At 36.9% G+C, this 17,986-nt stretch overlaps 2 protein-coding genes across 6 annotated transcripts in view; one reads left to right on the top strand and one right to left on the bottom strand.

Annotated features, from left to right (window-relative positions):
• The window catches only part of DDX31 (DEAD-box helicase 31), a 92,178-nt gene extending 80,433 nt beyond the window's left edge, over positions 1 to 11,745 (bottom strand). The window contains exon 1 of the mRNA XM_051980246.1: positions 11,374 to 11,745. Within this exon, the coding sequence (XP_051836206.1) occupies positions 11,374 to 11,487 (114 nt within the window). The 5' untranslated portion in view covers positions 11,488 to 11,745. The remainder of the gene's footprint in view (positions 1 to 11,373) is intronic.
• Positions 11,746 to 13,084: 1,339 nt separating this feature from the next.
• Positions 13,085 to 17,986, top strand: part of GTF3C4 (general transcription factor IIIC subunit 4) — a 41,241-nt gene continuing 36,339 nt past the window's right edge. For all 5 annotated transcript variants that reach the window (XR_007950966.1, XR_007950967.1, XM_051980244.1 and 2 more), the window contains exon 1: positions 13,085 to 13,540. Coding sequence is in view for 3 of the 5 variants with exons in the window: in XM_051980244.1 (XP_051836204.1) it covers positions 13,151 to 13,540 (390 nt within the window). In the remaining 2 variants the exon portion in view is untranslated. The remainder of the gene's footprint in view (positions 13,541 to 17,986) is intronic.

A 17,986-nucleotide genomic window follows, 5' to 3' on the forward strand; every position in this document is an offset into this window, starting at 1 on the left:
ATAGAGTTTACCTCTCAGATCTGTGGAGAAGGAAGGAATTTGTGATCAAAGAAGAACTAGAGATCATTATTGATCACAAAATAGATAATTTTTGATTATAATAAATTAAAAACGTTTTGTACAAACACAACTAATACGATAAGATTAAAAGGGAAGCAATAAATTGGGAAAACATTTTTACACTTAAGGGTTCTGATAAAGACATCATTTCTAAAATTAAATAGAGAGAATTGAGTCAAATTTGTAAAATTTCAAGCCATTATCCAACTGACAAATGGTCAGAGGATATGAACAATTTTCAGATGAAGAAATTAAAACCATTTCTAGTCATATGAAAAGATGCTCTAAATTATTATTGATCAGAGAAATGCAAATTAAGACAACACTGAGATAACATTATATAGCTCTCAGAGAGGCTAAGATGACAGGAAAAGATAATGACAAATGTTAGAGGGGATGGGGGAAAACTGGGACATTAATATATTGTTGTTGGAATTGTGAAGAGATTCAACCATTTTGGAGAGCAATTTGGAATTATACTCAAAAAGTTGTCAAACTATACATACCCTTTGACCCAGCAGTGTTTCTACTGGGCTTATATCCCAAAGAGATATTAAAGAAGAGAAAGGGACCTGTATGTACAAAAATGTTTGTGGCAGCCCTTTTTGTGGTAGCAAGCAACTAGAAACTGAGTGAATGTCCATCAGTTGGGGAATGGCTGAATAAGTGATGGTATATGAATGTAATGAATGTAATGGAATATTATCGTTCTATAAGAAATGATCAGCAGGCTGATTTCAGAGAGATCTGAAGAGACTTACATAAGTGAAATAAGCAGAATCAAGAGATCATTATACGGGGCAATAACAAGATTATACTAAGATCAATTCTGATGAAAATGCCTCTTTCCAACAATTAGATGATTGAGGCCAGTTCCAACGATCTTGTGATGAAGAGAGCCATCTACATCCAAAGAGAGGACTGTGGGAAGTGAATGTGAATCACAACATAGCATTTTCACTCTTTTTGTTGTTTGTTTGCATTTTGTTTTCTTTCTCATTTTTCCCTTTTTGACCTGATTTTTCTTGTGCAGCAAGATAATTGTATAAATATGTGTGAATATATTGGGACTTAACATATATTTTAACATATATTGGGACTTGCCATCTAGGGGAGAGGGTGGGGGGAAGGAAGGAAAATTTATAAAACAAGTTTCTGTAAGAGGCAATGTTGAAAAATTATTCCATGCACATGTTTTGAAAATAAAAAAATTTTAACAAAAAAGACTACAAATTAAAAAATAACTCATCATTTCTCATAATGTGGATCAAGAAGCTCTGTTGGTCCCCAAAGTCAAAACTATTTTCATAACGATACTAAGATATTCTATAAGAAATGATGAATAGACTGATTTCAGAAAAGTGTGGAAAGACTTACATGAACTGCTGCTGAGTGAAGTGAAGCTCACTTCACTCATCAAGCAGAACCAGGAGAACATTGTGCTCAACAACAGCAAGATTTTGTGATGATCAACTATGATAGGCTTAGCTTTTCTCAGCACTGAAGTGATCCAAGACAATTCTAATACTTATGATGGAAAATGCCATTGACATCCAGAGAAAGAACTATGGAGACTGAATGTGAATCAAAGCATACTATTTTCACTTTTTTGGTTTTTTTTTTTCCTTTCTTATGGTTTCTCCCTTTTGTTCTGATTTTTCTTTCCCAACATGACTAATATGGAAATATGTTTAAAATGACTGTACATGTGTAACATATATGAGATTGCCTGCTGTCTTGGGGAATAAGAAGGGAAGGGAAGGAGGAAGAAAAAAAATTGGACCTTAAAGTCTTACAAAAATGAATGTTGAAAACTATCTTTATATGTAATTGGGAAAAAATAAAATATTAAGAAATTATTTTTTATTTAAATATTACTCCCTTTTCCAACTATGTATCTGTGAGACCAGAATTTCTTCATATACTACAATCAAAGCAATTTATTGCAATAGATTGAAGAAACATATGAGAATCTATTTGTTTTTTATTAAGCTATCCATTAACGAGATCTGAAAAAATATGTAAAATAATGCCACTCTTCTGACCAAATTTTTAAAAAGAAAAGTTATCATTGAAATGTTATTTATGTTAACATGCAATGGGTTTATTAGTGTTATTTTAAATGAATTGATAAGTATTGGGTTTGGGGGGCATTTTTTAAATTAAAGTTTTTTATTTTCAAAACATGCATGATAATTTTTGAACATTAACCCTTGCAAAACCTTGTGTTCCAATTTTTCCCTTTCCCCCAACCCTCTTCCCAGATGGCAAGTAATCCAATATGTGTTAAACATGATAAAAATAACGTTGAACTCAATATATGCATACATATTTATACAATTATCTTGCTGCACAAAAAAATCAAATCAAGAAGGAAAAAATGAGAAAGAAAATAAAATGCAAGCAAACAACAACAAAAAAGTGAAAATGTTATGTTGTGATCCACACTCAGTTCTCACAGTCCTCTCTCTGGCTGTAGATGGCTTTCTTCATCACAAGATCATAAGTAATGTTAAATACCATCAGTTTTAATTTCTCATCTGGTAAATATTAGCGGCTATACCCTATGTAAACAAAAACTCTTTGGGGTTCTCAACATTTTTTAAGAATGTAAAGGGCTCCCGAGAATAAGAAATTTGAGAACCACTATTACAAGGAATTTCCTACATCAGTGAAAGTACAAGTACAGACAATAGAAACAAAACAAAAACACAACAAAAATATTGAAGATATTTTTGACACCAAGAAAGATACAAAGATGAAACAGGGCACAATCCCTCCCTTCAAAGAGCTAGCATCCTAGTAAGGAAGATTTAAAAACAAACAATATATATGTGCCCATGCGTATATTATTGTTGTTGTTATTGTTCAGTCATTTTAGGGTTTGACTCTTTAAGAATTCATTTCGGGATTTTCTTATTCTGAAATAATTTGCCATTTCCTTCTCCACATCATATTACAGATGAGGAAACTAAGGGAAAGAGGGTTAAGTGGCTTGCCCAAGGTTACATAGTCAATAAGTGTTTGAAGCAGAATTTGAACTCATGAACATGACTCTCCAGATATGACACTCTAGCCACTGCAACATTTGTGGATGTACCCACATAACTAAAATGCAAACTGGAATATAGAAAAGTTCAAAAATATAAGAAATTCCTTAATACTGACAACACTTATGAGGAGATGTAAAGTGATTTTCTCATAGTATAAATATTTTACCTTGTTTCTCACCTTCAAACACCCACAGAAACTCCTTGAAGTCAGGGGACTATTTGTTGTATCCAGAGCTATGTACAATGCATTGTCTATATTGTGGGTAAATGAATCCCTACCAAGTTGAACAACAGTCTTATCTTGGAGGTAGTGCAAATAATATTATCCACATTTTATTGATGGGCAAACTAGGACTTAAAGGTAGGGAGTGAATTGCTTAGTCACAAAACTACAAAGTCAGGATTTGGAATCTCTGGCTTCAAATCCAATACTTGGTGAGGTTGCTTCTGAGTTAATAAAACAAATTAAAAATAAGAGTGTTGTACAGGAATAGATCAAAGATAATTCTATGATAGACTTATGAAAATCAAAAGGCATGTATTATGCACCTACCATATAAGTGGCACAATTGCATTAAAAGACCCTCTCCCCCCAAAAAAAATTCCCAAGAAGCTTATACATTCTATCTGATAAAGCAATCTGCTTGAGAAGTTGGGAATGGATAAATCAATAGCACATATAGAGACACTAGCTTTGGCAAAGAGAAGGCTTAATTCATAGCCAGAAACTGGAGTAAAAGAATTTGAGGCATGATGACAACAGATTGGAGAAGCAGAAATGAGAACTCATAGCAAAACTTCCTATAGATCAATACAGAGCCATCAATTTCTTTTAAAATTTGTTTTAGTTGAAAGAGACTTTAGAAAGCATGAGATCCAGACAGATTTGATGATGTGACTGAAGTCAGAAGTAAATCCAGAATAAAACTGCTTGTTATCCCTTACGATTAACCATGTTAGATCTTATTAATCAGTCTCCCAACTCTTTTAATATACAATTGTTTAATCAATTGTAACTAATTTACTAGCATTATTAGCAAAACTTATTATGCTATGAATGAAGAACACTATATTTAGGGTATCTATTGGGTTTGATAGCTATTTATTAGCCATGTGGCTATAGGCAAATGACAAGTTCTCTGAGCTTCAGCTTCGCCATCTGTAAAATAGGAACAATCATCCTTTCATTCTTCCTTAAATGACTTCTTTCTTTCATAATTATAACTTTTTATTGGCAGAACCCATGCCTGGGTAATTTTTTACAACATTATCCCTTGCACTCACTTCTGTTCCAACTTTTTCCCTCCCTCCCTCCACCCCCTCCCCCAGATGGCAAGCAGTCCTATACATGTTAAACATGTCACAGTATATCCTAGATATAATATATGTGTGAAGAACCAAACAGTTCTCTTGTTGTACAGGGAGAATTGGATTCAGAAGATAAAAATAACCCAGGAAGAAAAACAAAAATGCAAATAGTTCACATTCATTTCCCAGTGTTCCTTCTTTGGGTGTAGCTGCATCTGTCCATCATTGATCAATTGAAACTGAGTTAGATCTCTTTGTCGAAGAAATCCATTTCCATCAGAATACATCCTTAAACAGTATCGTTGTTGAGGTATATAATGATCTCCTGATCCTGCTCATTTCACTCAGCATCAGTTCATGTAAGTCTCTCCAGGCCTCTCTGTATTCATCCTGCTGGTCATTTCTTACAGAACAATAATATTCCATAACATTCATATACCACAATTTACCCAGCCATTCTCCAATTGATGGGCATCCATTCATTTTCCAGCTTCTAGCCACTACAAACAGGGCCGCCACAAACATTTTGGCACATACAGGTCCCTTTCCCTCTTTTAGTATCTCTTTGGGGTATAAGCCCAGTAGTTGCACTGCTGGATCAAAGGGTATGCATAGTTTGATAACTTTTTGAGCATAGTTTCAAATTGCTCTCCAGAATGGCTGGATGTGTTCACAATTTCACCAACAGTGTATTAGTGTCCCTGTTTTCCCACATCTCCTCCAACATTCTGCATTATCTTTCCCTGTCATCTAGCCAATCTGACAGGTGTGTAGTGGTATCTCAGAGTTGTCTTAATTTGCATTTCTCTGATTAATAATGACTTGGAGCATCTTTTCATATGGCTAGAAATAGCCTTAAATGACTTTTTACAGTACTTTTCACATGTGACTATTTCAAACTTTTTCTTTTCAAATCTCCCATACCATCTCCTTTTCCACTCAAAAGAGAGCCCATTTCCTTGGGAATACTCTTCACTTTCTATACTTCTCAAAAGCCTTAGACATTATCTGTTGTTCTCTCCTCCTTTGTTCCATTGGTAGATAAGGATGTGGCTCTTTTCTAGACCAAAGCTAATCTACTCCTTGTATCTTTAAAGCCATTTCTTCCCCAGTATACTCTATAGACATCCCTTCTTTTTCATTTTCAATCTCTTCCTATCTACTGGGTCCTTTACTGATATCTAAAAACATGGTGAGGTCTTCCCTACAGTTAAAACCAACCCTTTAATTTTACTCTACCATTTTTTCAAGCAGAATCCTATATTTTTTTCTTCTCCCATGAATCCAAAGTCCTAGAAAAATCTATCTAGCTTACAATAACTCTACTTTATCTTCTTTCATGAGGACTACATGTATAAAGTCAAAACATAAATTTGGCTGTCCTAAGACCTAAATTATAATAAAATAAAAATTTATAATAAACAATTTATAATAAATAATTAACAGTTTGATCCTCAATTGTTAAAAATGAATTATTAAAAAATGAGAGGAGAACAGAAATTACATCAACACTAATTATGATAATTTTATACACAACTTAAAGCAAGGTAAATTAGTTGTTACAACAAGGAGACCAAGAGAGACCAGGAAGAGCTTTAGTCAGCAAACATTTGACTTGCTTAGAAAAATAGAGAGAAGAAATGGCTCCCAAAAGGAACACCAGATTAAAATATAAACTCATTTATAAAAGTTTATGAAGAAGGATAATGGGGATTCATATATACACAAATATTTATACCAGCTCTTTTTAAAAGTGACAAAGAACTGGAAACTAAGGATTTACTTATCAATTAGAGAATGGTTGAACAAATTATGACATGTGAATATAATGGAATACTATTGTGCCATAAGAAATTACAAGAGGCAGCTTCAGAGAAACTGGAAAGACCTGTATGAACTGATGCAGAGAAAAATGAATAATACCAAGTGCATAATTTACTGTTTATAACATATGTATGTCATAAATATATAATATATGTGTATATTATTTATAACAATAACATTAGTTTTTTAAACAAGAACTTTGAAAAATTTAAGAACTCTGATCAATTCAGACAAACCAAGATTCCAGAAGAATGGATGATGAATCTATTTACCTCTTTCCCTCCCTACTCCCCAGAGAATGATAGACTGACTCCAGAGGTTCAACACACACACACACACACACACACACACACACACACACACACACACTGACAATGTAGGATTTGTATTTTGTTTACATATGATCATTATTTCAAAGATTTTGTTTTTCTTTTTTTTCTCCACGGGGGGGAGAGGGGGTGAAGATAATGAGAGGAAAGGAAAAAAATGCTTGTTTTAATTGAAAAAATTAAATTAAATTAAAAATGTTTGATAGAATGAGGGACGATTATGACCAATACCATTTCATAAGACAGGATTGTAAAGGGTAAATAAATAGAAAGCTTTTCTGACTAAGCAAAGTTATTCCATTCAGAAATGAATATGGAAAAGGACGTCAAACCAAAGAAAAATGGAAAACACTTGCAAAAATGCTTATAAAAGTCATTTTGTCCATCAAAGATAATCAGACCACTTGGACTCCTAAATTCACAATACATCAGGTGCTCATAGAGAAAGAAGAAATAGCACTAAAGAGAACAAAGTCTAGAAAAGATGATCTTGGGCATATAATATATGTGTAACATATAACACAATATATCATGTAACAAAATTTGGGTCTTGGACCTACTGATTACAAAAGAAGGTAACCCTCTCCCTCCAAAAAAATCTAGTACCAGCCTTATGTTTAGTTTCCCCATGTGTACTGTCTTCTATGCATAAATTATGGGTATTTTTGGTGACAATATTAGGGAAAGAGCAACCTTTTGCAAATAATACTCAACAATGGACTCTATATTTACCCTAGCTCTGTTTGGGTTTTCATCTTTTCTCTCTGTACATCCTCTATCAGGGATACCATTAATTCTCATTGATTCAACTATCATCCCTATGTAGATCAATCCCAGATCTTCAATGCAAACTCCAATCTCTATTCTAGTTCACTAGCCTGGAGCTCCAGAGTTTCAGCATCAAGATGTATTGTTGACTTCTGATATCAAACATCCCAAAACATACCTCATTAATTTTACCCCCAAACCCAATCCTCCTTCCAAACTTGCTTATTTTTTTGCCAAGGATACCACCATCTTTCAAGATACCCAGATTTATAGACTTGGAATCATCCTCTACTCTTTACTCTCCCAGATCCTACAATATCTAATTAGTTATCAAGTCTGATCTATTTTTCTTCAATAACATCTTTCCAATTCATCCTTTTTTCTACTCATTTGGCCATTAGCCTAATTCATGCCTTTATTAACTCTTAATGAAATAACTCCGTTGGTCTTCTTATATCCAGTGTCTCTCCTTTCTTCTCTTCTTTCTCTATACTACTTCACTTGGTGATTTCACCAACTCCTGTGGATTTAATTGCTATCTCTACAGTGACAACTCTCAGATCTTATTCTGCCCCATCTCTCTGCTGTCCTCCAATCTTGGATTTCCAAGAAAATGTTACACATATATCTCCAACTGTACTTCAGCTATTTTAGAACTAATTTTCTTTCCTCCTAAGCCCTCTCCACCTCTTACCGTTCTTATTCTTATAGATGGCCACATCATCTTCTCAGTTCTTCAGGCTTGTAGCCTAGGTATTATCCTTAGCTCCTCACTATGTCTCATCCTTCAAATACAAATGTCTCATCCGGGCCCTGTCACTTTCACCTTTGCAACATCTCTTGAATCTCTTCCTCTGATGCTGCTACCATTGGACCCTGCAAAAACTTGCTGCTGGGTCCCCCTGCCATGTTCAAATCCATTTTCCATTCATTCAGCTGCTCCATTTGTCATTCAAACCCTTGTAACAGAGGACTTCCTAACCTTTCCAGTTCTATTATACTTCACTTCAATGACAGTGGCCTCGTGGCTACTCCCTAAACAAGACATCCATCTCTCAGACCCAGGCATTTTCCTGATTATCCCTCATGCTTGGAAAGATCTCCTCATCTCCATCTCCTGACTTTCTTGAAATCTCAACTAAAATTCTATCTTTCATAGGAAACATTACCCAACCCTTCTCAATTCTAGAGGATTCCCTGTTATTTCCTATTTATCCTGTCTACAACTTGTTTATATAGATTTGTTAGCATGTTGTCTCCCAATCAGATTGAAAGCTCCTTAAGAGCCTTCCTGAGCTTTGCACAGTGCCTGACATTTGTTGTTGTTGTTGTTTCTCAGATTCTTAATGACTCCAGAGACTATACTGTCCATACGGTTTTCTTGACAAAGATACTGGAGTGATTTGACATTTCCTTCTCCACTGGATTAAGGCAAAGAAAGGCTAAGTGACTTTTCCATTTAGTATCTAAAGCCAGATTTGAATTCAGGTCTAACGAAACCCCTCTGAGTCACCTTGCTGCCTCAGCTTGGCACTTAGTAGGTGTTTAATAAACATTTTTTGATCGATTGACTACATCAATTTGAACCCTTGTGTAATTATAGTGATCAAGTGTGGCTCTAAAAAAGAGAGAACAAGCATCTTCCTCCTTTCCACTCTGCTGAATTTAGCTGATGGTGATGAGTTTTGCCTTACAGCTTTTTCTTCCCTTTCTCTTCTTTTTTATTTTTTTGTTAAAAGGAATGACTTTCTGAGGAAAGATATATATTTGGAAATGATGGTGATGTTAAAAAAAAAAAAGACAGCAATAATTTTTTTTTAATCCTTGCTACTGAGAAGCTTTTCCTGATCTCTCCTCCTCCTCAGTCATCAGCACCTTTCTATCATGTTACTTTTGATTTACTTTGTATATACTCTGCATCTAGATGCATAATTTTTCCTGCCTTCCCTTCAGTGGAATTTAAGCGCCTTGAGGGAAGAGGCAGTTTTTTGTTTGTCTTTGTACCTATACCATCAGGCACAATGTATAAATGGATGGATACTTGCATTACCTACTTAACAAACTTCTTACTTTATTTTTTCTAGTAAATTTATTTATTTTTTAATACGCATTACTTTATGAATCATGTTGGGAGAGAAAATCAGAGCAAAAGGGAAAAGCCATGGGAGAGATTAAAAAAAAAAAAACAGAAAAAAAAAAAAAAGAACACAGCAAGTGCTGATTTACATTCAATCTTCTTAGTTCTTTTTCTGAATGCAGATGGCATTTTCTATCCAAACTATTGAATTGTCCTGTTCAGTTTCTTTGGCATTACAGGTCTTCTGTTGCCAATCCAGTTTAACAAGCATTTAATAAACACCAACTATGTGACAGACACTGTTGCTGAAATAAAAGACAAGAAAATATACCTTCTTTCCAGTTCCAATTCTACTAGGGAAGGTATAACAGATAAAATATATATGTGATTATCTGAGGAAACACAAAGAACTAACAATTTGGGGATCAAGAAACCTGACTGTCCCAGTAAAAGTTTACAAAGCACTTTGTAAAATGCTACATAAATATAAGCACTAATCAATATAGTGCGGGACATATTTTATCATCATACTGACATCAACTAATTATAGGATGCTCTCTCAAATACTTTGATAAAATCAAAATTTATTATATCTTTAGCATTCCCTTCCTCTACTAACTTATTAAAATCATAGCTTTTTAGGGTTGAAAGCAATTTTGAAAATTTTGCCCCAAACTCATTTTTAAGTGAGGAAGCTGAGGTCAGGGTGGTTAAGTGCCTCTTAGATGTCTTAACATGTTTAGAATTCTCAAGAATAAAATACTTTACTCATTTTATCACCAAACACTTTGCCATCTTTCAAATGGATGATCTTCTGTTCCTGTAACAGTACTTGGTACTTCATACATTTCTCAAATATTTGTATCCTAGTGCTTAGAAAAAAATCAGGCACCAGATTAAATACTAATACATACTTGTTGACCGACTGACCATATCCAGAAGCACTTTAAAAATACATCGAATAAATCAAGGCCATACTAGAAATAGATATTCTACAAAACACTGTTTTCACAAATGGAGGCAGAAGTGGTTTAAAAATTACTTACACAAAAGCAAACTAGAGATCAGTAACAATAGAAAGACTAGTTCTGAAGATCTATTTATGTTATCTACATGGGAGTGGCAGAGAGGAGGAAGGATTCTGTATTTGATTCAGAAAGGCCTCATGTCTTTATTTTCCTCACTTCTGATTGGGTGACCTTAGTCAAGTCATAATCCCTCCTTTGGCCTAAGATTCCTCATCTCTAAAACGAGAGGTACAGACTAAATAACTTGTAGCTCTGATAAAATGTAAATCAATCTTAAGGTATCTTGCATATAACCCTGCAGAAGCCTTAACATAATTAAAGTTCCTCGAAGTCAGGACAGAGAAATAGCATGGAGTGTTAAAAAGCAGGGGGTTTTAGTTTTGACTTCCTCTAAGTCACACTGAGACCATGAGCAAGTTCTTTCCCCTCAAAAATCCTTAGTTTCCTCATCAACATAATAAGGAAGAAAGATTGGAAAGGCGATTAGATTCATCATTCTATGATGATGATTCATCATTCTATTTAAAACTTATTTCTGATTTTATAAATACATAGCTGAGACCCTGCCTAAGATATTTAAAAAAAAAAATAACCCTTTAAGGTAATTTATAGAATTCTAATACATCTAGAGTTTGAAAGGATCTCAAGAGGCTATGTAATTCAAACCCTCATTTGAGATGAGAACTGAAGCGCAAGGAAGTTAATTGATTTGCCTAAGGTTATCAGGGTGGTAAGGGTTGTAAGCTTTAGAAGTAAAACTGTCCATCTAACTCTAGAGTCAGAGTTCTTTCCACTGTACTACTTAATTGAAACACTAACAAACAAGGAAAGAAAACGGGGGTGTCATGGGGGAGATTGATTCTGATTCCCCAAATCAATATAAACAACATCACATACACAACCTTAATGATTCAGGACAGTCTTACCCTTCTTTCCTTGACTCTGAAAGATCTGGGGAACTTCTTGTGCTCTGGGAGATGAAAACCCGGCAAGTTCCAGTCCTCTGAAATATTGAGAAGTAAACCTTCATCTGCTGCCATAACTTGTCCAAGGTAGAGTGTCCAAGGCAGGCGACGGGGGTAGCTAAATCTCAAAGAAAATCCAGCTCAGTTGCTCTGGGATGTAACTTCGCTGCAGTCAGTTTGAGTGTTACTCCAGACCACACGTGAGTGCAGTCCTGAATTACAAGGAAGGACCCCGGCATAGCTGCCTCCAACACTTCCTTTAGTCTCTAAATCATTGAGACACCTTGGCTGTCACTCTCCTTCCAAGTTCTTTTGCTCCAGAGACTTTCCTTAAGAAATAGAACTAAACAAACAGACAAGTAAATTAAAATGTATCTGAGTGTTTTGAAGCGTCTGTATTCCTGTGAAATACACACACACGAGAATATTATACATTGGAGAGCAGGCATGTTGTATATTTTAGTTCAGGAGAGAAACCTAACCTTGTTTGATGTTACAAGTCGTGTATTATAAACCCTCTTTAGTGGAGGGGAGGTAGTTTAGGGGTTCCTGAAGCTTTTTCTCCTCTGTTTCTGATGGATTTGTCTTGTTTATGGTTTGTCAGAAGTTACAAAGAGATGATTTACAAAAAAAGACAGAGTCCTCTCCATCAAAGAAAAGGAAAGAAAAATGACTCCATATAAGAGAAGATGTCAGTAAAATGCCTTGCATTTCTACTGTTGTGCCAAAGTTCCATTTTGATGTCCTGACCTAGTTTCCCCATGGTCCTATTTAGTTATTCTACCTCAGGTTATAACATTTCCCTCTTAATGTTTCATGAGATAAAGGTTTTATATCTTTAGGTTATAGACATTCCTTCTTAATGTTTGACAAGATAAAGGTTTATCCATTTTAGATGTCATTAGAATATCAGTAACTTCCCTCCATTGGGTCATCCTAAGGGCCTCCCTCACCATTAGGTTAGCCCCACAAGAACTGGGGGCTCTTGGGGCTGGATTCTTTGAGATGATAGTCTCGTCCAGCCCTGGGACCAAATGGATCCATTGGTCCCGGTATTTCTCTCCATTTAATAAACTATTGAATTGGTCTCTAATCTCTGTCTTGCTCAGTTTCTTCGGCATTACACTACGACCCTGGAATAAGGGAAAGGCCAGGGGATCACTCACTTCAGGGACATTTCTCTGATGTGCACCACCTAAAGAATCATGACTAATTTCCTCCAAAGGATCAGAGGTGCCAAAGAATCATCGGCACTCCTCCCCAGAGGGTGATCTGCACTTTTGTAAGTAAGACGCACGGGTCACTAGTAGCTTTCACCCTACCCTAAAGGAGTGATCCCCAGGTGAGAGAAGAGGGAGGGACGACTACTATTTATCCAAAATTTCCTTCTCTGAGCTACTAGCCATTTCATCTGATCTTTGTAGAGATGCTCCCGGAGCTTGGACCCCTCTTATTCCCTTCTCCCCTCCTCTCCATCTCCTGACACAAACCATCCCCGAGAGGACGTGCTCGACCTGTGGTAGTTAGAAAGGGGGCACATTTTAGACAGGCAGTGCTTTAGTCGCCTAGGCCTGGGTTTGGTTGCTAGGCAACGGCGGGGTCCTCCCTGGCTCGGCGGCGCTCCGGGCCGCAGGGAACCGGGAAGAGTTGGGGGGGTGGGGGGGGAACAACAGTGGGCGGCGGCGGCGGCGGCGGGAGTTAGTGCGTCCCCTGCTCGGGCCTTACCGCTCCAGGGAAGATGTCGGTGTCCGACGAGCCCCGTGTGATGTCCGCGGCGGACGAGGCTGAGCCTCAGGAGGAGGAGGAGGAGGAGGAAGAGGAGGAAGAAGGGGGAGAAGGGAAGAAGAGAGAGAAGGAATCGGCGGCTGCGGCTCCCGGGGCAGCCGGGGCAGCGGGGCCCAGCGCCAGTTTCGGGCTGGTGGCGGCGCGACGGGAACCGGCGGTGAAACTGCAGCACCCCGTCAGCGGCCTGGAGCCGCTCTCCTGGTCCGAGGATCACCGGGTCTCGGTCTCTACAGCCCGCAGCATCGCGGTGCTGGAGCTCATTTGCGATGTGCATAGCCCGGGCCAGGACCTGGTCATCCACCGCACCTCGGTGCCTGCTCCGGTCAACAGCTGCCTGCTCAAGGTAAGCCCGGGCTCCCCTTCCCTGCGGCCTCCGGGACCCGCCGCCCGCCTCCTACTCCTCTTCTGCCTCTGTCCTTCCCTCTCTAGTTTGGAATCGATTTGTGGTGCTGACGCTCATTCTCTAGGAGCCCCTGCCCCTGCTCCCCCATCCTTCCCTTCACCCATACTCCCTTAATCAACAGCTGTTGTTGAATATTTACCGGAAGGCTTGAGCCAAAGGCACTGGCCTGGTTTTGGGGAAAAGAACCGGTTGTTTCTGCCCTCAAGGATTGCACGACAGCTGTTTCTACCCTCCCTCCCCCCGCCCCTAAGATGCCCGAGTTTTCCCTCCTCCTGCCTGCCCTCCTCCGGGAAACCTGCCCCAAGTCTTCGCTTTGGCCCACCAAGAGCTCAGACTCCACCTGTCTTGTCTTCTTGCAGTTCCTTGAACAGTTGCTTCCTACCTCCCACCCCTACTGAGCCAACCCCAGACTCACCACTATTGCCTGCCACTTCCTATTGTCTAGGACTGGCTCCTGGAAGGCAGGCCCAGAAGCTGGCTTTGTTTACTTCAGAGTGAGCTACTCCTTTTGCTTTTGAGGAAGGATTTTGACATATGCGTCCTCTCCCTCCCTATCCCACTCCCTCTTAAAAAAAAAAAAAAAAAACATAAAACGTTTCAATAGTCTCAATAACTTTTGTTATAAAGTTTTCTGTGCCTCATCTATAAGTAGATGGTTAAAACACCTTGGACACAAACGGGATACTGCTCTTCACTTTTCGATAAAAACAAAACTCAAATGATCGACAGAGACAGATTGATTTCTACTACTGTCCAAAAAGTAAAATTTATGAAGTTATCACATTTCACTTAGCAGTAAACATGTAGACATATGATTTTAACCTTCTAGGCAATCTGTTCTTAGTCTTAATTCAAACATTAACGGACATGGTTATGAAAATTTTAGAAATGTAAATCCTCTGGTGCATATTCTGCATTTAGTGCTTCTTTAGGTAGGAGATTTATTCTTTTCTCCTATTTAAAAAAAAATCCTCTTCATCAGGACAAATCAAGGAAAGCTACAAGTACATTGGATGAATTAATTCCATATAAAAACTTATAAATGGACTTGTACAAGAGTAACAAAGGATGGGCAAGCAACAAAGAATGAGTGGCAGTTTGCACCCAAGTATATGAGATTGCAGATCCCCTTAAGTATTTATCTACTCTTTAGATTTGAAAGTTCAGGTACTCTGTTTGAAAATAAAGGTTTAAATTATTTAACATTTTACACCTGTTGTGTGTAGCAGTCATTTTGAGTGGACATAACCTCAGGAATGTTCAGTTTAATTTCTAAGTTGGTTTATTGAATTTAAAAAAAGTTTAATTTTAAATTGCTAAAGGCATGCCAGTGAACATATTGTAGGTTGTCCTAAGGAGAGATATAAATAAATTGATTGGATCTAAGTATACGATGGTACAATCAACAAGTATGTTCTATACCCAGCAGTGTGCTACAAATTGTACAAGAGAAGTGAAGGTAAAAGATGTTGTCCTTCCTCTCAAGGAGCTTACAGTCAGGAGATAAAATGCCTAAAATGAACAGTTTTCAACAAGTTGCATGCTAGACTCCATTTTTATAGGACTAGAAAATTGCTTTTCATTCAACAACTCTATGAAGTAGAAATTTCAAGTGTTGTTATAATTTATAGTAGATAAAGAAACTGAGAGTTGTCCATAGTCAAACGGCAGATAAGTGTCTGAAGTGATATTTGAACCCATATCTCCTGATTTCAGTCTTCTTTATATTGTATACTCTGTCTTTCATCAAATCATGATAGCATGACAAAATTATACTTAAAGGGAATATAAAAATTTAAGATGTTTAAGGTTGGTCAAGGGAAGCCTTTTTTGTGCTAGATCTTAGGGAAATGTGTAGAATTAGCTTATCAAAGAAGTGGAAGAACATTGAAGTGGTAAGAATGAAGATTATTTTATGCAAAATCATTTTCAACAATAACTTATTATTACATGGACATAAGGAACAGTAAAGATATCATTCTGATTAGCATAGAGGACTTCTGCTGAGCATTAGTGAAAACATTGGATCTAGTTTTCTTTCTTTCCCAATTTCAGACTAGATCACCTCAGCCTCACTACCCATTCTCTTCTCCTTTGATTCTTTCTCAGATGATGAAATAGTCCTTATCGACATCAATCCTTTTATTTCTACGTTGTGTCCATTTACCTCATTCCCTCCATTCTCTTTGTCTATCACCATTCTATCACCATTCCATTCTTCTTAATTTTCGATCTTTGTCCACTAGCTTCTTCCTTGATGCTTACAAAAATGTCCAGATCTTCCCCATCTTTAAAAATTTTTCATCCAACCATCTCTTCAGACTATTAATATATGTTCTCCCTTCTTTTACCTACTCTAATTTCTAGAGACAGCTGTCTATACTTGTTGCCTCTACTTTCTCACTTCCGTGGATGTCCGATGAGCATCTCAAATCCAACATATTCCAAATGGAATTCCATCTAAACCTACTCTTTCTTATTTCTTTATCTCTGAGTAGGGTGACAATATTCTTCCAATAATCCAGCTTCACAACCTAAAAGTTATCCTCAATTCTTTTCTCTCCTATTGTCCCATATCCCATCAACATCTGTTCCATCTCTTCAACATCTTGAAAGTCCTTAGTATCACTTCTCACATACCAACCACTCTAGTTCAGGCCTTTGACATATAGCTATTTTGACAGTAGTTCATCTGAGCTATTGTAGCAGCCTCTAAGTTGGTCTCCCTGCATCCAGTCTGTCTCCAATCCATTCTTCACATGGTTCCCAAAGTGATATTCCTGAAGCACAGATGTAACCATGTCATTTTTCTACTCAGCAAACTATAATTATTTTCATTGCCTTTAGGATAAAATAGAAACCCCTCATTTGAAAACATTTACCATTAGGCTCTTTCCTGTTTTTTTTTTTTTTGGCTGAATAAACTTTGGTCCCCCTCTTATATTTTATAATCCAACTAGCCTGCTTGCTATTCCCTGTACCCAGCATTTCATCCCTCACTTATGAAAAGCCCATAGGTGAGCACTAGCTGTCCCTGGTATCTGGAATGTTCACCTTTATCTGCTTTGGAACCACTCCCTCATTTCAAGGCTCAGCTCAAGTGCTGTCTCCTTCGGGAAAGCCTTTTCTGATTGTCCAATTTCTTAGTGTCATACTCCCAATCATCATTGTAATTTTATCTCATATATATAGTCTGTAGATATTTAATAAATGCTTCTTGACTGATTTTGTTTTACTGATTCCTTCCTGGAAGTGTGATGTTCCTATTTCCATCTCTTATTTACAGAATAATATTTTAAATTTATAGTGAAGCTTTCTTCTAAAAAATGAATGAGATTCATATTTTTTCTTAGTTATCCTCACATTTCTCTGAAATGGGGAAAGTGAGACTCTCTCCAAGTCATTATCAGAGAATGTGAGAGTTTGAAAAATTAAGACTGTAGTTTGTTCAGTCACTTTAGTCCACACTGTCATCTTTATTCTCATTTGCCAGTTGCTTCAGTACTTGGTTGAAGACTTCTAAATGGTTTTATTAACATTTGTTTCAAGTCTATAATTTACTTGGATAGTTTTAATGGCTTCTAACCATTGAATTAGATCAAAAGTTGACAAAGCAAGAATTGAACTGCATAATAATTTCTGTTAGGCAGTACCAGATTTACAACTTTCTTAATAAAGCCATTACATTTATATTTGTAACATTTGTCGGTTTGTAACAGTAACAATTTTGTGTCAGATTTGATGAGTGTCCTTTTCAAAATTATCATTCAAGAAGAGCCTTTAAACTTTTTTGACTTCAGTGATGACTCCTCTTTGATGTTGACTACAATAACTAAGTTAACCGAATACAGTCACTGCAGGTTTGGCAGTGAGATACAAAATAGATATGCCATTGTAATTATGATAAAAACAAGTTAAAATTGTCCATTGGCTTGTGGCCCTTTGGGGATTTGTTTTGGGGATGGCATAGTAAATAGGACTTACCTACTAGAGCATTACTACTGAAAGTAGATATTCTGTCCACTGGTTCTGTCCATTCAGAGCATCAATTAATCAAATAGATGCTTACTATGTATCAGGCATGTGAACATAAAAGAAAAAACAAGAACATTCCATTCTTTAAAAGAATCAGCATCATATCATGAGGTTAGTGGGAGATTGGGTGAAACTGAGATGGAGAGGAGTGAGGTGATGAGAAATGAATTTTAAAGGAATAGAGGGAAGAGGTACTGCATATAATTTAGTATTTACAAATTATGAGTAGAAAGCACTTAGCAGAAGTAGAAAATATGAAAGGCTTGTGACAAAAGGTAAAATTTGAGCTGATAGTTAAAGGAAGTCATGAAGCTAAGAGATGCTATAAGAGATAGCTAGGACAAAGGTCCA

This window comes from Antechinus flavipes, chromosome 2 (genome assembly GCF_016432865.1).
Source record: "Antechinus flavipes isolate AdamAnt ecotype Samford, QLD, Australia chromosome 2, AdamAnt_v2, whole genome shotgun sequence".
In the NCBI taxonomy this organism is placed as follows: domain Eukaryota; kingdom Metazoa; phylum Chordata; class Mammalia; order Dasyuromorphia; family Dasyuridae; genus Antechinus; species Antechinus flavipes.